Raw genomic sequence first — 25,166 nt, forward strand, 5'->3', positions numbered from 1 at the left:
TTTGAAAACCTCATTATTGAATTTGGTCGTATACTTCAAATTCAGAAATTTCGATTTATCAATTTCGAAAATTTCGTATTCAATTCAAATTTGATAAGTAGATCGAAAATTTTCGATTTTGCACACTTCTACTTGTATCTGCACTCAGTTACGTTGGGCTACAATTGACAAGCCCAAAATGCTAATTGGATTTCGGAGATAACACAGGGACAACGCAATTTTCTTAGAAACCGTTCCTGCCCATTGGGCTTTGGTTATAAAAAGATTCGTCATCTTCTTCGGCTACGGTCTTCCTAACGACTTTACCAAACACCTTACTCTGTAGAAAAAAATTGCCCAATTTTTACTCCATAATAGTACTGATAATACAGACTACACAATGGAAAGGCACAGAGGAGGAAGAGGAAGAGGAAGAGGGGAAGACCGGTATGGCCGCAGCCCGGACAGTCACCATCACTTTAATAGCACTAGGTATTCTAGGGGGCCCCCATATTCTTCCCGCCCATCCTCCTATAGTTCCGATAACCACAACCGCCAGTATTCGCACCACCACCGCCGTAGCCCTGACGATGATTCCACTAATAATTACCGCGGTGGAGGTGGTGGAGCTCGTGACTACCATCGTGCTTTCGATAGTCCTCCTAGGTACCACTCTCCCTCTCGCTCAGCAAGTAGTGGTTCTGCCGGCGGGGACCGCGGCCGCGGTGCCGGAGGTGGAGGGTTCAACTACAATTATCCGATGCCTTCCCTTGCTGGGCAGAAACGTGGCTACTCTTATTCTGATAGCCGAGGGTCTCCTCCGGGTAAGCCCCTGTAACTATCCCATTTTGCCATAATCTAAAGTTTCTTCAACCAACCCGGGAGTGGGGGGGAATTCTACTCGTGTGTTTTTAGTTTGTTATTTTCGTGCAAATAAAAAAAAAGAGAAAATGATGATGTTAGACTGAATAGAAATTGTGAACAAATTTGTGTGCGATATCAGCGAACTATTAACATTGTGCGGATCGGTACAGTTCGATTATCGGCAATTGAGGCCTTAAATAGGTTGTTTTTTGGAAAAATCAAAGGGTATGGACTCCATACTTGAGCAGAGTAGTAGCCAAAATAACTTGTATTGGAGGATTACTAGTAGAAGTTACCGTCTAAATGAAGAGGGAAACTTAAAGTCGAGCTGGTTTTGATTTTACAATATTTGATGGATCAATTAGCCTGATATGCAGTGATTATTGTCATTGTGATTATTACTCAGTATTTAATGCATCTATGTGTGACTTTTGTGATGCATCTACACGCCACTTCTACATGGACAGAACATGATATACCATATTATACGATTTGGTGTTATGTTTATGCCAATATGACGTTGGTGCACTGGAACCTTTTTTTTTTTTTTTTGAAATTTTCATGCTTATGTTTATCTGCTTGCTATTCTCATGTCTCCTATTTGAGCAAAACATGTAATTTGTTTCAGATCGATTTGATGGAGGCAGTTTTGCCAAACTATTTGTTGGATCTGTTCCAAGGACAGCCACTGAAGAAGATGTAAGTTCAGTTTTCAGCCACCTATATAGGCTGCACAGACTTGTTCAATGCTTGAGGTTTTTGATTTTATCTTATGAAGTTCACATATTTGTTCCGTAATACAATCTGCATGTGATCACTTCTCAAAATATCTATGTCCTAGGTGGTATAACTCAAGACTAATTTTTGTTACTCTAGTGTAAGATATTGATTTCTTCTTTATTACATTTTCTGTTCTCTCTTAATAAAGTTGGATTTGGACAGTATCTAATATTTCATGTTCATGTTGCTCTATTGAACTTTTGGACTATGCACTTGGTCAGTTATAATGTTGATTAAAACAATTGTCCATATGATATTAGATCCGTCCCTTGTTCGAGGTCCATGGACGCCTTTTAGAGGTTGCTTTGATTAGAGACAAGAGAACTGGACAACAACAAGGTATGTGTAGTACCATCTATGTTATAGTTAAAATGATTTTTGTATGAGAATCTCTTTTCAGGTCCTTTGAAGGGCTGAGGGGAGCAACTGTAAGCTTATGATTCATGTCAGTTAGTATTTCCAACAATTATCTGGCTTCGTGGTTTTTCCTTGCTCCCTGTCCTTTGCGTCCGTCCTGTCCATCAAGACGAAGACAAGAGTAAACATATCATCTGGTTAATTTGTGTACATGCTTAAGAATAGGAAAGATGTCAATTTAGTTTTTACATACTCAGTTGTAGGGAGCCAATATCAAGATGCTTTGTAATGGTTCTCTTGATAATACTCAATTTGGCTTTTGTGATAATGTGGGGGAACTCGGTGTTGTAAAGCAAGCAAGACAGCAGTGTTTGCATTATTGATATTGAACCTGATGTAGAATGCTGAGGTTTTAGGATTTTTTTCATCTTCCTCTGACTTGCAAATCTCTGATCTGAATGAGTTGGATTGTACAAAAGCAGTTTTCTCTTCTTGAAGATTTTTCTGTCTGAGGTTGAGACTTTGAGGTTGAGATGGCCGTTTACGTGTTTTTGAGTGGTTGTATAATTTTTCGTCCTTCCACAAGAGAGTGTTCAACTTATTTGTGAATGTTGCTTTGCCTATGGGTGTATGGTATACCTGAAAGTCGTTGGTGGCAATCAGCTTCATGGTCTCATTGTGATTTTCATGTCTTATTTCTGACATCCAATCATGTAGTCTACGTGTCGGTGTTGGTGCAATGTGGCTTTCTGAAACGTTATTGCTCCATTTTTTGTTGGGATGCATTTAGAACCCGTGCAATGACCTTTATTTCGGAAATGCAGTAGTCTACTTTGGAGGTCATGTGATTTTTGTGGTGGATATTGAGATTTGATGGGATAAAATTTATTAAGCGAGCAATAATTTGTTCTGGGTTTTGATGTTTGTGAGTTCCTGTTGAAAGACTGAGAGCGTGGCTCATCCCAATCTGGGATACTTCGTCAATTTTGGTGATTGTCTTTTAGTGATGGTGACTTTGTCGTTGAGTTTGTATGGGATATCAAATCTGGCAAGTATCAGTTTGTCTCAAGGTCACAAGCCTGTAATGACATGCATTTATATCCTTCTTGAAGTCTGGGACTCGTTTATGTGGATTGTTGTTGTATTGGGTGTTTGGGTGCATGATTCCATACTTCAGAATGTTATTTTGGCAGTTGCAGCCATTCTCCCTCCTCTCTTCCTGTGAAGTAGATGATGGATCCTTGATTTTTATTATTTATCTTTTAATATCTCTTTTTGTTCATTTTGCTCATGTGTTGAAGCTTCAGCATTTAATTAACAGCTGGATGTATGTTTGTTAATATGCATATTCATACAAGACCCAATCGATGTTAGATACTACATTATATGGTTAGGGCAATTGCCTATAATAACCTTTTGTGGAAGTTGATTGTTTGAGATGCCATTTGGTATTGTGAGATGGAATCTTCCAGGAGGAAGGTTCCTAATTGGTTTATTTACAAGTTGTTGTTGCTGGTGGATTTATGTGCATCTTATCATCTTTCGTTCTGGTTATTACATTACAGGAATCAGTAATACATGTATTCATAATTACTTAATGCACTACATGCGTGGTGTTTCCTGCAGAAATTATCTATTGAATTTGTTTAATATTGTGGATGGATATTGTTCTGGCAGTGTTTTAGCTTCTTTTGGTTGTAAGACACACGGTTCAGTTCTTTTTAAGTGCCTAACCTGACAATCAGGGAACCATTGCTTCGTCTTGTTACAAACTCAAGTTTCTGACTGATGCTCGTTTGATTTGAATGTTTGGTGATGCATGATTGGGCAGAGTATAAATACGTTCTTTTGTTTCATGCTGTCCTTTGATGGAATGAACAAGAACAAGCATAAACTCAACTATACAGGTCCATTTGTGAAGACGGGATGTCTTAATGATGTTGTTTTGCATGTGTTTCTTTCTCTGTAATGTACGGCTCGCTGACTAAACAGGGTTTACTTATATTTCCACGTTCAGTAGTATGGTGAAGCATTAGCATCTAATTTCTAGAGATCCAGCAGTGTATATCGATAGTATCCTTGTGTACAAGCTCTGATGCGCGGACATAAGTTTTGCTCTATTTTGTGTTTGCTGGGTGGTATTGATGTGGGAAATGCCACTAATCCTTGTACAGGATTTTTGCGGGTGTCCTTTGAACAACTTCACTTACGTTCTATCCATGCGTTTATGGTTTTAACTTCTGTACGCTTGTTGCTTACGCATTCCATCTCATTGTCGAGGATGTAATGCAAGTTTGAGATGTGAGGCTGTAATGCAATTTGCAGTCTAATTTGTGCTACTACTGATGAGGGTACTTAAGAGTGGTTCTTTTATTATTGTTTGATCTTTCTCATTTGATCTTATTGGTGGATGACCTGACTTTTGTTTTACATATGATCTCAATTCTTCTCTTTCTACAAGCAACGACATTAGAACTTATAAATTTGTATCGTTTAGTAAGGAATTGATCTTTAGGGCATTCAATCCTTCTACATGCTCAAGAGGATCTTTATCAGTTCATTTTTATTTCTCTATGTTTTTTGGATTTGCCGTTTTTCTTGTGGAAATTTGAAATGCTCGTGCCATGCCGAGGAAATGGTCTTTTAATGTCAACATGTTAGGTGATGTAATTTTATTCCATGTGTTTCTTGCTTCGAGATTACAATTGGGAGTGCGCAAATGAGTTATATGGTATTAGGCTTAAGAATCTGTTTGGCTACGATCAATCAAGATTGGGAAAATTGATGCTGACATGATTGATCAGGAACCATTGCGAAGATTATTCATGTTGTACAGCAATTCAAGATCAGTTTTAGGCATCATCATAAGTATATATTTCCGCCAAATGTTGCATTATTATTTGCAGTTGTCCAGGATCTGGCCTTGATGTTAGTCAAAGCCAAGATTGAATTTATCTTAGAATTATTTTGGACTTTCTTTTTCAGCTGTGTGGCTAAAAAGAAACAAAAATTCTTTGCACTTTCTTTTCAATTTTAGGGAAATTGTAAGCTTTATTATCTGTTATTTACCTATGAATTTATTTTTGTCATCCAATGCATCATTCCCAGGTCTATTTTTTTTCATATTTCAGTTTTTCTTTTTGCTGCTGCCCTGGTGAGTCATTTTTTGGGCTCTGTTTAAGAACAGGACACAAACTTTTGCTTCTGCAGGATGTTGTTTTATCAAATATTCTACTTCAGAAGAAGCTGATAGAGCCATAAGAGCATTACACAACCAATATACTTTGCCTGGGGTAAAAATTCTTATAATTTCAGTCTCAGTTGCTGGCTTTCTTATTTTGGTTATTTTTTGATTGAGCACTTAATTTCCAGGGAGTCGGCCCCATACAAGTCCGATATGCTGATGGAGAACGGGAGCGTCTTGGTAATCTTAGCAAATTTCTATTCCTTGTTTCTGATATAACTCTTTTGAAAATGCTTAAAACTTCATGAATCTCACTTCTGATTATTACCTTGTAATTCTGCTGAAAGTTTTTCACGAGTTGTCTTGGTCCCTTATGAACTATCTGTTTGAATTAGGTGCAGTTGAGTTCAAGTTATTTGTGGGATCGCTGAACAAGCAAGCTACAGAGAGGGAAGTTGAGGAAGTATGTTCCTCAATTGATCTTAGTTTGTTTGTGCTGTTTGTATGATATATTGTTCCTTCTTTCTCCTAATCTCTTGAAATGTGTGGAAACCTAACTTCTGCTCCTCTTTTCTCTAATTGGTAAATGATAATCAAAATGATGAGCAGGGGCGAATATAGCTAATCTTTTATGAAAGCATGAACTTCTTGAGAACCAGACACTGGGTGTTTGACATATTGGATGCAGACTTGATCTTGACATCCTTGGGCATGTAAAAAAAAAATAGTTTTTTCCTCCTAAATTTTATGCATGATGAGGATATGCTGCAATTATCTTCTTTTATCTTGCTAATCTTGGGTTTAGGAATTGATAATGGCTGTAATATGAAATCTGATTGGAAATTTAACTAGAAACAAGATAATGGAGACATTAGTTCTAGAATATTGCACAATTTTCATTTAATTAACAATAAATGCAAAGAAAGTTTCTTGTCATACTAACTTTTTGTAGAACTTGCTAATAATTCAAATATGTTACTTGCTGAAGATCTGTAGTTTCTACATGCTTGATAATTCTAACGTGATTGTACTTGAGTTTCTCATGCTGTAATGATTAATTTGGTTTATGAGTAATTGCTAGCTTTTTTTCGGTTCAAAATGATTTTGTATATCTTGCACCATGGTCTTGCAAACCTCCTCCCTAGGTATTAAAAATAAAATTTAAAATCTTAATTCCATTGAAATTGGAAAATTTTAACTTAGTCAATTATTTGGTTTGTATTTTTTGGTTACAACCTCTTCTGTGTGACTTGCCCTTTTATTAGGCGTCCTTTTTATCATTTCTGACATGTCATACTGTGTTCCTGTGTCTCCTGTGTTTTTATGGCTGTCTGATAGTAGGAGTAGTTGCTGCTTAGTCCTCACTTTAGCAGGTCAAAATGGAGTTATCTTTTTAACTATGAATTCTCAAAGAAGACCAACGAAGCAGATGCAGTGCTTGCTGCTTTGATGTCATATCAATCAATTTTTATTTTTGTTTTTATTTTTATTGGATTGCATATCCAGTGATCTTGCTATATACTTCACTAAGAAATAATGTTGCAAAATTAACAATATTAAATATCTCACAATGATTTGTCCTTCCAGATTTTCACACCTTATGGTCATGTTGAAGATGTCTATCTCATGCGTGATGACATGAGGCAGAGTCGTGGTATGTTCCATTAAGTTTGTGTTTGATCAATATTTTCGTATCTAATGTTGCCCTACTGCTGGTATAACAATTTGATTTTTGTAAAGGGCAAGAAAACATGCTTTGCTTCCCCTTAAGTTTGCATCATGGCATCTTAAACACTAAATTTATTGGAAGGTGCCCTCAAAAGTGATTGTTTGTTTTAGCTTTGCATATCCTTCCTTGCCCTTTTTCCATTTTTCTGCCTCCTTTTTCTCTCTTTGACATGAGAGACGTAATAGTAGATGTTTCAAAATGCATCAAAGTGTTGCGAGGATAATAATGAGGATAAAAATTTCACAAATCTTTCATATGTGGACCTCTCCTTCTTGGTCTTCACCTTTTTGCTTTTTAAGTTTTTATTTATATTTACCCTGCATTGATATGCACGAACTGTTTTTGAAGGATGTGGATTTGTCAAGTATTCACATAGAGATATGGCATTGGCAGCCATAAATGCGCTTAACGGAATATACACAATGCGAGTAAGCCTGTTGCTGTTGCCTTGGTGCTCAGTTCTCTGGTGCTGTTTTATGTTCCTATTAATTTACTCAATACTTTCACATTGTAGGGGTGCGATCAGCCATTGACTGTTCGGTTTGCTGATCCCAAGAAGCCTAGACTTGGAGAATCAAGGTTTTCCCTCCAAATCTTTGGAATTATTTCTTTAGTTTTACATCTCTTTCCAGGCTGTGTTAATTAGTGGGTTCTACATACTGTGCTCAGAGCAGATTGCTTATGTATGGACAATGATATTTTGCTTTGATGTTGGGATTTGTCATTTGTTTTCCAGTTTCAAAATATGGGTGTGACAACAGCTTGTGGCTTTTGGTGGTTTTATTTTCTTTTCCTTTTGACACTATTCAATTAGTTCTGTGACCTTTTGATGATTCTTTTGAGTCATTCATTTACTTTTGCTTCATCACTTGGTTTCCTTTCACAGAGGAGGTGCTGCCGCGTACGGTGGTCCGGGTTTTACTCCTTGCTTCCCAACACCAGGCATTAGGTTTTCATCCTTGTGCTTCCCTTCTACATGTGACTTCTTCATACATTTGTCGAGCTAAAATCTCTCTGTAATGGGCAGACCTCCTACAAATCTTGGTGAACCATTAAATGAACGAATTCCGTCAAATGCTTGGCAGCCTATGAGTCCTCAAAACCTTGGGCCACCTCCTAATGCTGGGATGCATGGTTTCGGAAATCATTTGCTTCCTAGACCTGGTGATATTGCTGCCACTTCAGCTCCTGTAAGCATTTTTACTGCTTAACTTTTCTCTGTTGCAGATAACTTTTTGGCTGTCAAATGTTCAGGCCTATTAATTTGTCTACCCTCCAGAATTTTTCTTTTCATTTAAAGTGTTAACTAGTTTTGGTTAGTCTTAGTTTTTCAATTACCTTTTTCCATATAGATAAATGAAAAAAGATGCTTTTACTGTTTTTCAATTAGGTTTCTCTACCGTCAGCACCTAATATCAGTAGGTCAGTTGGTTTTAGGCTAAAATATTTGTTATTACTATTTCTGTCATCTGGTTTGTTAAATTCATCATATATTTTAGTGACACTTGGGCATTTAAACCTGTCTTTTCTTGCACTAACTGTTTCATCTGTCTTTTTTATTATTACTTTTTTTTTTAATTTTTGAGTGTGGAATTGATAATTAAGTGCCAGTTGATGTACGAGTAGATGGTTGTTCTCTTAACTTTTATCATATGAAGAGTATTGTCTTGATTTTGCTGTTTAAAAATTTCCATCCCAAATTTTTGTTGGCACGTCTTAGTTTTCATATCAGTCAATTTAGAGTGAGTTGAATCTCCACGAGACTTTCTTACTCATATATTCATGCATGATTTTTTAGGGTAGCATCCCTAGCAGTGTGAGTGGAAATGCTGACCGTCTGCTTCCCGGATTTGCAGTTTCTTCTACTTCTATGTCACAGTCGGTCTGTACAGATGAACTTTAGCCAATTATGCTTTCTCAGGCTATTCCTTAAATCTGAGTATCTCATGTTATTTTTAATTTTTCTTAGAATTATAACCAGTCTTTGCCCCAAGCGCCCTCTGTTGGCCCACAAATATCACCACTGCAGAAGCCACTTCAGTCACCACAATACTTGCCACCTTCTCTCCTGCTACAACCATCAAATGCTGCAAGTTTTGTCCAGTCACAGACTTATCATGCATCAGTCCGTCCATTTAGTCAAGCACTGATGCCTCACCCAACTGGTCATACTCCATTGAATCAGGCATTGCCATCAGACCAGTTAACTGGTTTTGGTGGGCCGCTTTCTGTTTCTCAGCCCCAGGTGCCACTGAATGCATCCTCTGCAATAGGACAGGCATCTCGGACTAGTAATTCACAGCAAAATGTTATGTCTGCATTGGCAAACCAACAGCAACTGCCTGCTCCAGCTCAATCGCTTCAACCTCCGAATCAATCACCGTCTCAGTTAGCCCAGATGCTACAACAACAGACCCAAAATCTGCAGGCAAGCTTTCAATCATCACAGCAAGCGTTCTCTCAGCTTCAGCAACAGATGCAAATGATGCAACCCTCAAATCCGGGATTGCAGTCATCTAAACAGCAGGTATCATACTTTTCAGCACAATAGAACATTCTATAAAGGTTTTTGCACTTGGGAAGATTTATTAATAAATGCTATTGTACAATTCCCCAAGAAAAGAGAATAATAACTGAACGATATGAATATGCTTTACCTGCAGTCCTTTTGTTTCCTTGAAATGCGATGTTATGACTTGACTTCCCCTTACCTTGTAAGAATAGCTCAGACTTGGCTACATTAGTTTTACTTAACTAGTTTTCAAATGAAAGCCAATTGAACAGTTCCATGGGGAACGTTGGAGTGTATTGATAATGCACAGAGTAAAGTTTTTGGTTATGCAGGCTCTTTGGGCTGGAACTGCACCGCAGAAAGTAGTCAATAATTCTGATCAACTAGGAGGTGATGTAGCTGCTGCTGAATCTGCTAACCCAACTGTTCCTGCAACATCCAGGGCCATAGCTGCTGGAAAATGTAATTGGACAGAGCACATTTCTCCTGAGGGATACAAGTATTATTACAACAGCACAACTGGTGAAAGCAAAGTAAATTTCTTACCGTTCTTGTGATTCTTTATTAGGGTTTTGTCCTTTTGTACTGTTTTGAAGTTTCTCTCTGTTGGGCTTGTAGTGGGAAAAACCTGAAGAGTTGACATTGTATGAGCAGCAGCAGCAACAGAAGCTCCCTGTCCAACAGCCTCAGGTGCAACCACACCCTCAAAATCTCTCTGTTCAAAATTTTCCTCAGAGACAATTTCAGGTGCAGAATCAAATTCAGACACAGCAACAATCCCAGATTCATCCTCAGCAAGTGCAACAGTCTTCTCAATCATTTCCGGTCTGTCATTGCAAATTATAATGTATGTCTTCTGGTTTATATTTTATGTTTGTTTCTTGCTAATTCTGTAATTTTTGTACTCCAGTATCAGGTTCCTGGAGTTACAGATCATCAGAATGTTCAGGTATATGATACTTTCATGTCCATTACTAATGGCTTTGGAATCAATCATTTTACTGCATCTGAATCGCTATATATTTGATTGACATTTAGATAGATTTTTTTTCCTTCTTCCCTGACATTCATGTGGATTTCCTTTCTGTTCCCTCCAATAGGAGAAAGTTGAATAGACCTGAGAGTGCCAATCTAGATTATTTCTTAGCTTTCATTGATTAGTGGATATTGTTTTCCGCAGACTAGTTGAAAAGGTTATAGGTCTGGTCGTCCTTTCGTTTTCCCTTTCCCTTTTTCTTCATTTTTCTACTACAAACATAGATTATCATCTGGAGCTGGAGCTGGGGAGTTAAAACGCCCAGAATTAGGAAGGAAACCTGATAGAGATATAAGCAACTGTAGCTTCAAAGTGCTTTGTAATTGGACTTTCGCTCTGTTATGTTGTTGTTAGACTAATTCTTAATATTCTGTGATAAGGAGCTTGGCTACATGCAAGTACTGCCTGCAACTGTTTCAAAGTCGATGGACGATCCAGCACATTTCCAGCAGGTGGAATTTGTCTGCTGCTTGGGGATTAATGTTCTTGTCTGTTTTAATACACACAGATTAACTGAGTATTCTGTTATTTTTTGCTTTCAGCGCCATCAGCCTGCTCAGGATTGGATGTGGAAGAGTAAGCCTGCAGGTTGTTTCCCTCTCTCTCTCTCTCTCTCTCATAAATAAAGTGTCCTTTATGCTGGCTTGTGTACCGGAGAGTAATAGCTTTATACTCAGCCTTTTCTTTTTTTTTTTTTTGACGGGGGTTGGGTGGTGGGGGTGGGGGATGTTAATAACTACCCAGCTGATTGAAATTCATTTACTCCTTTTGGCTTTTCGGGTTAACGGATGGTCTTTCCCCTTGCAAATGTGCAAGGAAATGCTGCTGATTTGGCTGGCCTGTGCATTTCATATGGCTCTGTTTTCTGAGCAATTGCAGTGACATCTGCTGAGGTTCATCAAATTGTCATTAATGCAAAGACCGCCCCATTATTTATTCTGACCAACTTCAGAGACTGCCGTTATATCTAATTTTTTTTTTTTTGAAATATCTAGATTTTGTTTGGAGGAATTGGAAGAAGGCTGTTGCTAGAGTCTCATAATTTAGATTTCCGTTTGTAGGTGTGGTTGATATGTAGATGACTAGTGTAGCTAACGGTCTTGGCAGTTCCTTATCTGGTTGCATCTTTAGTGTACTCTTTTGCACGGGCAGTTTAATGAAAGGCTAATACTGTTCAGGTATCCAGATTCTACAATACACTAAGTCTGCTTGAAATTCTTCTTTCAGGGCCATAAACCTGAGGTGGTCCGTTGGCTAGAACTTCCCAAGTGTTGTACTAGAAGCAGTTGCCAACAAGGTTAAGGTAAGAGGAGGAAAGAATATGGGCAGACTAAGAGTTTTATACTGGCACTCCATTAATACATGACATCTAATGCTTTGTTGCAGTAGATATTGCTTACTAGCCTGTATAAATCAAATTTTGCAGCTAAGATTTTGATTCTATTTTACAACGAAAGCTTCATTGTTCTAGTGAACAAAGTTTGCAGTTCATGGTTCTTTCTTCACATGTCCATGCTTTTGCGTATTCTTCACTCTTTTTCCAGGGCGGGAATTTCGCATACAAGTCAAACGCTTAGTGTGAGTCATATTTTGCGGATGCAAGTTTAATATAAACATCAACATGCTAAGTTCAATCGGCGTTAATTTGTTTGTGGATTGAAGACAACCAGCCTGGCCAGAATGATAATTTTTTATATGGCTGCAGAGTCGCTTACATAGGGCCATTTACTGATTGAAGTTATTGGGGAGCCTACAATTCCTACGAATTTCACCATTTTCTCCTGTAGCTGGCAGCAAACTGCCCATTCTCAGCATTGATTTCTTGAACTCCTCAAGAAAGGCCAGTGGGTCATCGACATAAGATTCAACAAGTTCTCTAGTTCCTTCATCTCCAGTGACAAGAACTTGGTCAGACGTGAGTAAACCCTCCCCTGAAAGTAGGTTAACGAAGTATTGATTGTCGAATACCGAAGGAGTCTTGTAGTCAAGATCTGCTAGAGTTGTGTTGGCATTTGATTGAGTGCATAGCTGTTGCAGCGATTGGATGAAATCCAAGTTAACATTTGGGTCCGCATCTGCATTGCTATTGCCATTTAGCCGAGAGTTAAATGTGAAGCATCGAGCTTTGCCTAATGTGTGGGCACCTGGACAAGCACAAAAATAAGTAACGCCCTCCTTGAATCGAACTGAAAGCAATCGGTTGACTAAATACATTGGAGTAGCCTTGGAGAAGAGGTTTTGGGCATAAGCAGTAAGCAAATTGTTAGACCTAATTGTACTTGTTTTGCTTCAATTGTTAGAGCTAATGGCAGTAAGGGGAGACGAAATCAAATTACCCGAGAGAGTCACCATGTCATCCAATGTAAGCCCAACGTTCTGAAACTTGGCAGCAAGGGTAGCAACATCAGAGTTTGGGCCAGGGATGTTGTTATTTGCGGATTCTTTGCTAGCCGTTAAGCTATCCTTCCTGCCCATCTGCACATCCCATCCTAAACCACCTGACTGGACAGTCAGAGCCAAAATATGAAAAAATTTCTCAGTACGTGGGTCTAGCATTCCATCCATCATTTTAGTCACTGAATTACTGATAAGGAAAGATGTATTATTGCCAAACTCTTGAATGAAAACTTAAAAGGATGAGTTTGCGTCTTAAAGTAAACAGTGATGCGTCATGTTAAAAATTGTTTTTGATGAATTGGGATGCTTAAATATGCCATACCAGAACTACTGAATCTCTAGCTGCAATGGCCAGAATATCAGCACAAGAGACGGTTTCAGGACAGACAAACTCAAGATCAGTTTTGATAGAATCTATCACTTCAAACCCTCTGAGTGAGTTCAGGTTCGGAGCTGCAGTTTTTTCTCCGACGAAATTTGGCGTGTCATCCAGTAAAACAGATGCATCACATCCCTGTTGAATTTTATGCAACAAAAAGTTAATGTTTATGTGAATGTAATATGGCTAGATTGACGCTCTAATCAAACTTCACTTGAACCCAAACAAAAAAAAAAAGAAACACTTGCATTAACAAAGCAGTCGTGGAAATGTAAACGAAGCAAAGAGGCTGCCATCCTGGGGTCATCAGACACTGCCTTTTCAATCCATGCAAAGATGATTGGTTCTGCCTCCGGGCAGCTGCTTTGGTACAAACCAAAGCTTAATGCAACAGTGGCGCCATCGATGCATTCCTCATTGGATGTGGTTGCACTGTTTGCGAATGCTAATGATAGGTTGATTATGAGTAAGTAGAAAGCAAAGCAAAATGCCATCGTTTGAACTTAAATGCTGCAAATTAAAGAAGTTTGCAATTGAAGCAAACATTAAAATGCTGATCTATAAATAGCATTTGCTTGCTGTCAGGAGAATCAACAAGAAATGGTGGTTAAAAGAAGACGTAGTCAAGCCGAGGAAACAGTCAGTTCATAGCAATTTGATGGGAGATTTTACGTGTTTTGCGTTCAACTAAAGCCATGTGCTCTTGGCAGGCCTTTTGGGATTCAGAATCTCTGATTCTCCACTAGTAATATTGGAAGCTTACCAACTCAAAATCACACATAAACACACACACACACACACAACGTATAACAGCAATTATGTCCCGAGGCAGGTCGTGAAATTGTTTCACAGGTTTTGTGAGAGAGAGGGTAGGTGTAACGCAAGAATAACAGATTAAGAAAATGAACAAAGCTATTTCTTCCTTATACGTCAGTGGGGCCGTATTCTCTGCTTTTTGCTAAATATCAACTCTCAAGTCAGATTGTTTTTTGTGGTTACTTCAACAATTTTGATCTCTTCATAAATACTTTATAAAGCTGGTAACTTGGGAATACGCTTCATCGTTCTAGCTAGTAAAAGATGTCCAAGAATTAATATGCAAAGCCGATTATTTAATATCCTCAACTTGATATGACCTCATAATACAACCCCATAACAAAAGAAGTTAACACTGAAAGAGGGGAAAAAGAATAGTGAGATATCTCATCCAAATGTACTTTTGACCAGGTTTCTGCCCCAGTGTTGGCTCACTTAATGTCTGCTGGTCAGTGTACTAAGGAAAAATGGAAGTACTTGTGGTTCAAATTCACTATTGCGGGCCTTCACTGATCAACATAGTAAAGGAATTACAAAGGTCTGGTTTAATGGTTTTGCATCGCCTGGAATTTCAGATATTAATGAAATGCTAAAGCCTTGATGAATTAATGCATGCAGGGTAAGTCGAGATTTAACTAGAAGTCTTCTTGTATGATCTGAGAGTGATTAAGATGGTCAGGGGGCAAACTATATTACTACCCAGGAATACGTTTTTGCTTATTTTGTCACCTATAAATAGCAAAAGTAAAAGCTATGGTAATTTTACACATACCTTGATTCAATTGTGAGGCCCTAGCAGGTACAAGCTCGCTTCCAAATTTTAAGGTCCGGCAATGTTCAATATAAATACTGTAATATCTGAACATGTTTAATTACTAATTGAAGAATTAGGCTTGTAATGAAGCAGAAAGCAGGTTGAAGCATGCGAGGGAGCAAAACATGTTGTCATGCTCCCCAAGTTCATTGTCTGCAAGGCATAACGCATGTAGGGTTATAAAGAACCCCAGTCCAAATCAATAATACTTTGGTATACAAGTGAGCCAAGCTTCAATGTGTTTGAGAATATCATATCCATCCATGATCGTACCCTATTTTCCTGACAAAAACAATCATTGTTCTGCTTTTCCGTTATCAAAAGATGACAAATTATAGTAATTTTCTATTCTATTTTCCCAAGAAAAACAAGAAATGCATTTGCGCATCTACTCATGCAGAATTCATCAAGGCAAGAGATTATTGCTCTTATTAGTCTCGAGACATCGAGCGATTTTATCTTGTGGAAGAAAAGGAGGAATTTGTGAGTTCAATCCATGCAAAAGGACAATGAAGCTTTGTTGTGTAGATATATTGAATAGCTTCTTCTGCGATTTAGAGGTTGCAAATTTGAGTCACCAAGAGAAAAGTGGAGTACCATTAATGTTTCTATCATGGACAAAAAAGAAAAATAAAGGGAATTAATTGTTAAAATGGTAGATTTATTTACGAAGTATGGTAAACGTTCCACATCAAAACCCTGGACGACAGGCAAATTCTGCCTCCCACCCTTTTTATTTAATTTCTCTCTCTTGTTTTTTGTTCAAAAAAAAAAAAAAGAAAACAATTTCCAATGATTGTCAAACTAGCTAGGTTCATGCATGGGAGTTAATTAGGGATTGTTTTTGTAAGAATAAGTGCTAAAAACAATAGTTTTATGTTGTCTGCGTCTAAACCTCCATTAATACCGGCGGGGAAGTATAGGTTAAATCATCCCTCAAAAAATGAAACCTCTGCATGTTACCAGCAAAAATGCAGTGTCCCACTAATTTTGGCTTTAGAAGCAGGGAGTATGCATGGCAGGAAATGATAGATGGAAATTTGTTTTTTTGTTATCTTCTCGCCAACCTTTTTTGTTTTCGTTTTTGGTAAGTGACCCTAGAGTATCTACTTTTGACTAATTCGCAGCAAAAAAGTCATGAAAAATTGCTTTGTTTACAAGTTTCTCTCTCTCTCTCTCTCTCTCTCTCTGATGTATTCTATTTATCCGGGATGAACCAAAAAATTCCAAAAAATAAAGAAAAAAATTAACAGGAAATTCCCACCAAGGCTTAAGAAAAAAAAAAGGGGGTGATTGGAATCAATAATTTCCAGCTATCGTGAATACTTTTATTCAGTGGTGGCAGCAGAGAATATTTGCATACATGCAATATTCACATCCATGTACAGTAAAAGGGAGAAATTTTCTGCATTCTGATTCCTTTTGCATAATTGTTTCCAGCTCAAAACTTGCAAGCTAATAATGGGCTGGTCTAACTAGATTGATGTTGCATTACTTTTCTATTTTCAATTTTTGAAACTACTTTTTTGGGAGATCGGAAACTGATCATTCATGTGATGAGCTGAGTCGATAACCTACTAATCTTAAGAACGTAGGGATCACCAAAAATGTCTGTGTACTGAATCCTTTTTAAGTATTCCAAGACTATCAACATCCTTTTTTGATTGTTCAGTGACTAATAGTAGTATTTGGAGTTATTTCAAATTTAAATGTGCTGTCCAATGGCCTCAAACCAATTGGAACAATTTGATTGATTGGGTTGGAATTCACCTGAAAGGCAAATCTTTTGCTAAAACCCAAGCAAGAGTTTTGTTAGCAGCTGCAGTTTATTGCATTTGGAAAGAAAGGAATGCAACACAATTCAGTAATGAATGTAGGGATACAAAAGTGATTAAAAAATAGATATTTGAGATAGTCAGATGCAGATTGTCCTGTTTCAAAAAAGTTAAGAAGACGGATACACTAATAGATAGTTGCAAAGGATCTGATTGTTACCAAAGAACATTTGTTCAATTTGAAATTTTAGTGTTAGTTGCTGTTACTTCTTTTGTAAAGTACGTATTTCAGATTGTTGTGAGATTAATTAGTATCGGATGTAAGTTGTGTAAGTTAGAGTTCTTGATCATTTGAGACATATCTTGTACGTTATTTTGGTTCTTGAGTATTAATAAATTCTTACTTGCCCAAAAAAATCGATATCACTTGGAGAATTACGTACACCTGTTAGATGATTTCGAATAAACTAAATTTGTCGTACACCTGATCATGGTAAATTTCGTAATAGAGTTAATTGGTGCATTTTACTTTCTCGCATGAGGCTAATATATATTAGCGCATTCAAGATTTTTAAAACAAGGAAATGCTTCTTCATCTTTACAACTATGAGTGAGAGTGTGAGTTCGAATAGAAACTATTAACTGGTAAACATTACTACATGCGGAAGTTGTCTGGATGCCCTTTCAAGTTAAAAGAATTTTATTGAATGATAAGCATATTAGTAGGACGCATTTCCTGGAAATTAGAATTTAGAAGCACTTAATTAGCTGTCTAAATTTTATAGGGATGATGTGTATATATATAAAACTTGACAAGATAGGGCAGGCAAATATATAGCGACAAAACTTTGCACTTTACCAGCTCATATGCACGTAAGGAAGAGTGCAAGACAAAGCCACAAGTCCCAGTTTGCGAAGAAATACGTTGGACAAAGGCAAATGAGATAATTTGATGTGTGTATAGTATCAGTAGGAGGGAAATATCGATCTAGGCAAATGAGTAGTAGTGTTTGCTGTATTAATTTGCAGAATTTTAACCGCTTCAAGCATCTACCCTTTGTGGCAACCCTAAACTTAATTTGCAACCCAAAACTGTATGCTCTTATGCATGACATTGACACCACCCGGCCCTCAGAGAATGGGACCTTGTACTAGGTATAGCTATTGTCCCTTTACGTCTCTAGTTGCATATGTACGTAGAACATGGCAGATCTTTTGTCTAAAGTTGAAGAGATGGGAAAAAGATTAGAATTTGCTGAGTTGCATCTTCCTTTCATCTTAGCGTCGTCTGTACAAAACCTTGGCAATAAATCATGCATGGCTGGAACTGGAAGTACAAGTGTATTCAATTGAACTTGACGTCCTAACCACGAGACAATGTCATGTGGAAAAAGACCCTCCAACTCTAATTGGTATGCATGATGATGAGGATGGTGTTGGAAAAAAGAAGAAGAATGTTTAAAGCTACTACTATATCTCGAACAAAATCTCGCAGCCATCCCCCTCTCAACCGACAAGTACATTCGACTACCTTCCTTCCTAGTATATTCACGATATCATTAATGATCAAAGCTCCATGAGAATACACCTTCAAGCGGTAGAGAAAGGCATGATTAATTAATTAGAACCACAGATATTTAGCATCCACTTCTGACGTAATTTTGGTAGAGCAGTAGTACACGTTTAAATTAAACTCTAGTGATCAGGAGAGGATGGACCTAGCTTGGTGTGTAGCTACCATTTTTATAATGGAAGGCATTAAGGCATTGCCACTGGTCTGGGTTCTTGCGCCATGAGGTGCAAGGCCAAGAGTTCACAACCCTAGTAATTCACCTTCCTGTCTAAAAAAACAGATGTCTAAAAAAAAAGAAAAGAAAAAGGGTTTTAGGAAATGGGGACTTGTTTTGCTGACCAGCTCGGTCTAGCTAGCTAATTAATAAGATATATGGCCTTAAGGGTCGTGCCCCAGTGAAGATAACTCGAGCGAAAAATAGGAAAAATCTCCAAAAATGTTTGGATTCACTCGTGAAAAAGTGGATCGGCCAAATGGCACGATATCACAATACGGGGAAAGAAGGCCAAAAGAAAAAATAAAATTGAAAAACCTGTGATGCTGATAAAGTTGCATGTTTCCCCTGCACAAGAAGCTCAATAAATTGACATCAAAATCCTCAAAGAGATCAACCAATATTTAAGCACCACTTCAATGCTTTTCCTTCATTCCCTGACTAATGAATGCGAAAAACAACTTCCAATGTTCGTTCTTGCCTCAGTTTCCGCAATCTGGTCCTAACTCCCAAATTGGCCGTGAAGAGAAAATCATAAGGCCGCGGACAAGCTGATCGTTTGATCAAATGATCCAACGAACCCTAACCCTAGCTACTAATCTTGACACGCATATATATATATATATATATATATATATATAATGCAGATTACGAGAATTTCGCATGCATGCATTTAAAGAACTGGAATGAAAACTAGAAAATATATGATCAGCGAAACAAAGCAGAAAAAACAAACCCATTTGCAAAGGTCTAAAATCTCCATAGTTTGAAAAAAGGTCGAAACTAAGTACAACAATGTCGAAGAAAAAAGCTAAAATCATCTAGTCATTTTACTTGAGAGTCTACGAGGCACTAAAAGTTTAAGCAGGCTTCATTCACATGAACCTAATGATAACTCCCAAAATCATTAGTCAGTAACTAAAACGACTAAGCACTAGATGCTAAGTTGCTAACATACCCCATTGATTGGATCCATATGTAACAGGTAATCAGGGCTTCTACTCCTTTTTGGGCTCCTTGATCAGCATTTCGGACGGCACAATATCCTCAAGAAGGCCATTATCCACAAACGATGATGGAGGAGGAGGGCAATAGCTGCTCTCTTGAACTATCATATGAGCAAATGACGAACTATGGGTGTTAAAATTCAGGGATGCTGGAGCTGTTGGAACACGGAAAAAGGGTAGTTGCTGCAGCTGCTGTTGTTGAAATTGTTGTGGTTGTTGATGATGATACTGCGACATTGGTGGTGGGAAAAAAGAGGAAGGACCTGGCCCTGAACCTGAACCTGCACCTCCAAAACCAGCACCAATGGTGACAGCTTCTCCAGCACCACCACCACCATTACTACTGCCAACACCACTTGGGCCACAAATGAAACTGGCGGAGCTTTCCGCCACAAGGCCAAGGCTGCCGCGAGAAGTTAGCGGTGTAGGATGCATGTGAGTACCTTCGTAGGTGGTAACCACAGTGGTTGGGTCACCAGATGATCTTTCCACCCTCTTTTTCACACCACATGATGGGCTGGTGCAACGATAATAGCTCCTGTAGTATATATTCCAGCATTTGCATGAGCAAAAGTCAATTAAATTGTTTATAAATAGCCACAGATCAAGATTAGTATGGAAAATGATCAAAAGAAATAAATAAGGAGATTGACCAGTGTGAAACGTAGAGTATTTCCCAGCGTGTGAATGTGTGGGCGAACATTAGCAGTAAGAAATGTAAAGTGGTACCTGGGAAATGGGCTGTTTTTCACAGCTTTTTGGCCATACTTCCTCCATCTGTATCCATCATCCAAGTGATCAACCTCACTCTTAGTCATGAACGCAAATCTCGGTTCCTTTTGCCCCTTTTGGTTTTTCTTTTTGGGCTTCAAGCTAATCCCGGAAAAAGGAAGGGGGGAAAATATCACCTTTTGATGATTAAAAAAGAAATTGTAGGAAAAGCAGCACCTAAAAATAAAAATCCACAAATATCAAAAAAGAATTTGCACATATTCTAACAGTAATTCAATGTAATTAGATCATGCATAACAGAAGCTCCCTCCCCTCAATCCTCGTCACTTCCCCGCACCCCCCCCCCACCCCAACCCATCCCGGGGGCAATCAACAAGACGTATCTCCTTTGCGGGTTCTGTTCAAATCAATCATTACTTTCATTCGTCACAGGATATCAAAATTCCAAACTGATATGATACCATTTACCACACCACACTGAAATCTGAAAAGGAGAAGGAAAAAAAAAAGAAAATAAGATGTGCTACAAAAACAGTACAAGTACTAAAAAGTACTGCTACTAGAGTAAAATATTTTTGATACGAGGAAAATGAAAAAAAAAAAAAAGCAAGAAAGGAGAAAAAAAATAAAAAGCTTTACTGTTTCTTAGTCTTGTCTTGATCCCGATCTTCTTGTTCACCCTCCACCGGTGTCTTGTTCTGTTGTTGATCATCATTCTGAGCATCACTAGATGAAGTAGAGACGGAAGGCGAATTCGGGGTGGCCGGGGTGGTGGCCACGTCAGATGACTCCGGAGGAGCATTATTATTATTAATATGGTTGGATGGCGGAGGTGGGGGCGGCAGAGGGGACTGGGGCTGAAGCAGGGGCTGGGAAAGGGGGGGAGATTGAAACTTCATGGGAGGTAGCTGCTGAAATACCATCTCATATATGGAAGGGCATGGATAGTCCGGGACTGTTAGCATGTCTATAAATCCAAAAGACTCCATCTTCACCATATCATGATCATGTGGATGAGCAGCTCCACCACCTCCACCTCCATATGATGGTGGTGGTGATGATGCCATTGGTGCTGAACCTATTGGGATGTCATAAATGTTTGGTATGGCGGCCAATGTGGCCGGAATCGGAATCTGATCTGAAAATGTTAAATTCGACATGGGATTTTCGGGTTTTATATTTTTCTCTAACCTTTTATCCTTCTCCATAAAATTCGTCAATATGGCTAGCTAGCATAGATGCTTCATCTCATCATCTCCCTAGCTAAGAGAGAAAATAAGAAAAGCAGAACGAGAGAGAGAGAGAGAGAGCTAGGGTGGGGTGGTCGTGGTTGGCTTTATATATATGAACTAGTACTACCAGAGCACCAAGTGTGAAGAGAGGGGAGTGGATTCGAGTGGAAGAGGGGATCAGGGAGGGAGGAGTGGTTTTCTGGACAATAAAAGGTTGGCTGTGGGAAGGTAGAGATTCAGTTTATGACCGGGAAATACCGGTGGAGAAGGTGTGTACGGAAAAATAAATGACTTGTGTTTGGCAATTAATAATAAAGGACCGCCCAATGTGATCCGGTTGGCTAGTCCACGCTTTCATACCCACTTGTTGACCGGTAACCGGATGAGTGTGAACTGCCTTCTGGTTACACGTGCCGGAAAAGAATTTGAAAGAAAAATAGAGAGGACAATAAGCTTTGGCATGTGTGCGCGAGTGGGAATTTGATTTTGCCCCCCAAAAAAAAAAAAAAACACTCCGGTTTTCGTTTTCAAGTCCAACGGGAAATGCTTACATTCTTTCTTGGAGGACAAGAATGTCCCTAACGCATTAGTCCATCATTTTGCAAATTCTTTTTTTTTTGAAAAAAAAAAATCAACCCTAGCAATCTATCATTTTGCTCAATTATCTTGAAATTAATCAGAGAGTGGCCGACTAGGAAAATAATCATGCGATAGGTAAATATGGTAGTGTATTTTATAGAGATGAAAAGCGCATTATTAACAATAGAGATGAAAAATGCATTATTTGAATTGAGATATTAATTTGTGTGTTTGGATTGAGATAATTTGAAACAAAATAATTTACTTCACAAATTTTAATTATTTTTTTATCTTTTCAATCACCTTTTTATTTCACATACATCACATTACAAAAGGTACTACAGTAATTATCTCAAATAAATCATCTAAATAAACTCTTATCCAAACACGTGTGATTAAGATGTAGTATTTGAGTTTTTTTTAGGAGAGCATAGGATTGGTTGTATATTTACATCTTCATAATCAATTCAAACTATTTTGAGTTCTAGAATTATTTGGATTTCGTCACTGTAGAAGAGTGTAGACATACGTCTTCCTTGTAAACCGTTTCGTTTTACCAAGTAAAACAGCATAAACAAAATACTCCATAAGAATACGTCCATTAGTAGTTGGGTTGGGTGTCAAAAAAATTTTTAAAATTTTTTTTTTTTTGGTGGGTTTACTTTATCGTGACCTGTACTTGAAAGAGGTACGTAGTTCACCATCATTTTTTAGTAATGCTTCCAAAGTACGTGCTTACCAGTTTAAGTTCATAGCTCCGACGGATAGGTCTAGGCCCCTCATGCCTTTTTATAGCTATGATGGTTGTATGGTCTCCACCATGATTGAGATATAAAAGGGTACTTATTTTGATGATAATTTGGTATAACTAGAATGATGTTTTGTGTTATTTTGGTGGACTTCAAACACTAGCAGAAGGGACCCCAACTCGACAGCTCCAAGCCTCCAGGTTTTGAAATTTTTCGCACCACGAAAGCTACTTGTTATCGTCCAAATTAGGAATTGTCTATGCCCGAAAGAACAAGGTGCCTGATTTTAACTGCATTCCAAATTTTTATAAAAGGGGCCATTTTGGTAACTTAACATTCTCTTTTTTTTTTTTTTTTTACGTTGAGATTGAAATGAAATTTATTATAAGATTAAAAAAGGCGCGTTTATTTAGATTGTTTAGAAAGTCATTTTTTTAAAAAAAATTTTTACATTATCCGTAAATATATTTTTTAATCATCTTTTTATTGAATAATATATATCAAATCGCCATTACATTACAGTATATTTTTCTATAAAAGCTTCAAAAAATAGCAATTCAAATCGGACTTCTGTTTTGGGAGGGAGGGAAGTAGAGAAAAGAAAAAGAGAAAAAGAAGAAGAAGAAGTTGTTGGTTAAAAATGGAAATAGCCGCAAGGAAAAGAGAACTTGGATGTGTGGGAGGAGTGTAAAAGAAGGATTCACACGTGTGGTCCAAAGCCCTGACAAGTGTCCTTCATGCTGACCTGATTACCGCGTCACCTTCTCAACGTTAGCTTCCTCCTTCCCCGACAAGCCCACACCGTCCACAGTCAAAAATAAATAAATAACCCAAAGCCTCATTCGCCATTTTTACTATTTAACTCCCACAAATTTATATACAGTACATTTTTAAAAAAGATGAAAAATTAAATTGGGCTTAAATCTGGATGTCTTTCTTCAGTTCAGTAGTAGAGTTAACTGGTGCAGCGAGGAAAAAAAAAAAAAATATATATATATATATATATATATATATATATATAGCTCTTTTTTAGGTTTATTTTTTTTTAAAGCTGATACGGGCTGGAAATAGATTATATAGTAGATGGTTGTTTCTTGCTTCTAGCATCTGTTGAGTCTTGAATCTCGATGATGCCTTTGACCTAATTCAAACTAGTATGAATCAAGCTAATCGATCACGAACTTCCATGTAACGTATGCCGCCCCAACATCGACTACTTGCGTAATCAGTGACCATTTTCGCTGTTTACATCAATTCAAAGAAAGAAAGAAAGGGGGCAAAAATAAAAAATTTTATTTATTTTTCCAGTCAGCGTTCTTGAACAATTTATTTATAAATTTCTTCTCCACAACATCCATTTCGATTACTGAAAACTGGTCTCATTCTGACTTTTTTTTTTTGATGTTGAATTAACTAATTTCAACCACGTTCCTACTTTTTTGTAATTGATTTTTCATGTGCATTATAATCTAAACGAAAACGAGACGAAATGTTAATCAACTTCAACAATTTGTGGGTGCTTCCGCCATTTTCTTGTTCAATTCATTTGATATTCCTGCATGTTAGGCAACGCCTGATTTATTAATAATATTACGTATTTAAAACATCCGCGCTTCTCACTTGCGTTCTTTATTTATTTATTTTTAACATTTGCTCAAATGAATATGCCTGCACTGGGTGAACTTTTTTTGTGTTTTTTTTTTTTTTTTTTTACAGTATGATTTTGTGGTTATGCCTTTTAAGTGTGAAATTGGTTGGTAATATTTACGAGAATAGGCGCAATGGATGAAAACATATAGATTTGTGCGTTCAATTATCAATATTGTTCCCATCCTAACATAATAACATGGCTCTCAAATGAATACTGCAATACTCTCTGTTTGGATTGTAAATTATTTGAGATATTTTTACTGTAACACTTTTTGTGATGTGATGTATGTGAGATAAAAAGGTAATTGGAAAGATAAAAAGGTGTGTTGAAAATTGTAATGATGATGTAAGCAAATAAATTTCGACAAATAATCCTCTATCCAAACAAACCTTGTAGTACTGGTCACTTCAAAAGCGTAAAAACTCATCCAGCAGAGTAAAAAAAAAAAAAAATAGAAAAGAGCTAGCTCAAATTAGTCCCCCTACTCGTAGTCCTCCATCAATTCAAACCAACTCAAAAAAAAAAAAAAAATTTCTAGGCACAGTTGGCATTTCGATTTGGACAATCTTTTTTTTTTTTTTTGGGGTGGCGACATAATTAATCAGTTAATTTATTAATTGTATAGCCACGATGCTCGGCTGTGGTCGCCATATAGCCACCACCACCACCACCACCAAGAATTTGACGCGGGACAGCGTTACTCGAACTGTTAGCCTCGTCTCAGCTGACACGTGTTATTTCTAAATATTTTCCTTTTTAGTGACTCTCTTTGTTCGTCGCGTGTATGTTTAGTTAATGTCGTCAGGC

At 37.7% G+C, this 25,166-nt stretch overlaps 3 protein-coding genes across 10 annotated transcripts; 1 reads left to right on the top strand and 2 right to left on the bottom strand.

Annotated features, from left to right (window-relative positions):
• The first annotated feature begins 273 nt into the window (after positions 1-273).
• On the top strand, positions 274-12,286 carry LOC113738034 (flowering time control protein FCA-like). 7 transcript variants are annotated; one of them, XR_011842339.1, is made up of 21 exons: positions 274-803; positions 1,472-1,542; positions 1,884-1,962; positions 5,191-5,273; positions 5,353-5,404; positions 5,560-5,627; positions 6,752-6,818; positions 7,242-7,321; positions 7,408-7,472; positions 7,780-7,842; positions 7,921-8,083; positions 8,692-8,775; positions 8,863-9,420; positions 9,723-9,938; positions 10,024-10,230; positions 10,316-10,354; positions 10,822-10,893; positions 10,984-11,029; positions 11,669-11,744; positions 11,986-12,019; positions 12,147-12,286. XR_011842339.1 is itself a non-coding variant. In XM_027265185.2 (19 exons), the coding sequence occupies exons 1-19, from the start codon at positions 380-382 to the stop codon at positions 11,674-11,676; spliced, it is 2,445 nt and encodes an 814-aa protein (XP_027120986.1). In that variant the 5' UTR covers positions 274-379; the 3' UTR covers positions 11,677-11,932. The 7 variants fall into 7 exon arrangements, 4 of the variants coding, with proteins under 4 accessions (XP_027120986.1, XP_027120987.1, XP_071940240.1 ...); XR_011842341.1 differs by having other exon boundaries at positions 9,738-9,938; XR_011842340.1 differs by lacking the exon at positions 11,986-12,019 and having other exon boundaries at positions 12,147-12,285.
• On the bottom strand, positions 12,067-13,734 carry LOC113738035 (peroxidase 40-like). The gene is made up of 4 exons (XM_027265188.2): positions 13,466-13,734; positions 13,161-13,352; positions 12,778-12,943; positions 12,067-12,585 (listed from the first exon to the last, which is right to left on the bottom strand). Exons 1-4 carry the CDS (start codon positions 13,709-13,711, stop codon positions 12,167-12,169), a joined length of 1,023 nt encoding a protein of 340 aa, XP_027120989.1. The 5' UTR covers positions 13,712-13,734; the 3' UTR covers positions 12,067-12,166.
• Positions 13,735-19,148: 5,414 nt separating this feature from the next.
• On the bottom strand, positions 19,149-21,701 carry LOC113737141 (uncharacterized). Of its 2 annotated transcripts, none has more exons than XM_027264398.2 (3): positions 20,788-21,701; positions 20,146-20,364; positions 19,149-19,954 (listed from the first exon to the last, which is right to left on the bottom strand). In XM_027264398.2, the coding sequence occupies exons 1-3, from the start codon at positions 21,354-21,356 to the stop codon at positions 19,408-19,410; spliced, it is 1,335 nt and encodes a 444-aa protein (XP_027120199.1). In that variant the 5' UTR covers positions 21,357-21,701; the 3' UTR covers positions 19,149-19,407. The 2 variants fall into 2 exon arrangements, with proteins under 2 accessions (XP_027120199.1, XP_027120200.1); XM_027264399.2 differs by having other exon boundaries at positions 20,146-20,289; positions 20,788-21,678.
• Between the last annotated feature and the right edge of the window lie 3,465 nt (positions 21,702-25,166).

Source organism: Coffea arabica, chromosome 3e (assembly GCF_036785885.1).
Source record: "Coffea arabica cultivar ET-39 chromosome 3e, Coffea Arabica ET-39 HiFi, whole genome shotgun sequence".
In the NCBI taxonomy this organism is placed as follows: Eukaryota; Viridiplantae; Streptophyta; class Magnoliopsida; order Gentianales; family Rubiaceae; genus Coffea; species Coffea arabica.

What these genes read in the sequence shown, in the direction of transcription:
- LOC113738034 (XM_027265185.2), top strand. Translation starts at nt 380, where the DNA reads ATGGAAAGGCACAGAGGAGGAAGAGGAAGAGGAAGAGGGGAAGACCGG. An exon ending in TGACATGAGGCAGAGTCGTG is followed by an intron (nt 6,819 to 7,241) that starts GTATGTTCCATT and finishes CTGTTTTTGAAG; the next exon opens with GATGTGGATTTGTCAAGTAT. An exon ending in GCACAACTGGTGAAAGCAAA is followed by an intron (nt 9,939 to 10,023) that starts GTAAATTTCTTA and finishes TTGGGCTTGTAG; the next exon opens with TGGGAAAAACCTGAAGAGTT.
- LOC113738035 (XM_027265188.2), bottom strand. Translation starts at nt 13,711, where the DNA reads ATGGCATTTTGCTTTGCTTTCTACTTACTCATAATCAACCTATCATTA. An exon ending in CTAGAGATTCAGTAGTTCTG is followed by an intron (nt 12,944 to 13,160) that starts GTATGGCATATT and finishes CTGACTGTCCAG; the next exon opens with TCAGGTGGTTTAGGATGGGA. An exon ending in TGACATGGTGACTCTCTCGG is followed by an intron (nt 12,586 to 12,777) that starts GTAATTTGATTT and finishes GTGCTTGTCCAG; the next exon opens with GTGCCCACACATTAGGCAAA.
- LOC113737141 (XM_027264398.2), bottom strand. Translation starts at nt 21,356, where the DNA reads ATGGAGAAGGATAAAAGGTTAGAGAAAAATATAAAACCCGAAAATCCC. An exon ending in CAAGACAAGACTAAGAAACA is followed by an intron (nt 20,365 to 20,787) that starts GTAAAGCTTTTT and finishes TTTTATTTTTAG; the next exon opens with GTGCTGCTTTTCCTACAATT. An exon ending in AAAAACAGCCCATTTCCCAG is followed by an intron (nt 19,955 to 20,145) that starts GTACCACTTTAC and finishes TATATACTACAG; the next exon opens with GAGCTATTATCGTTGCACCA.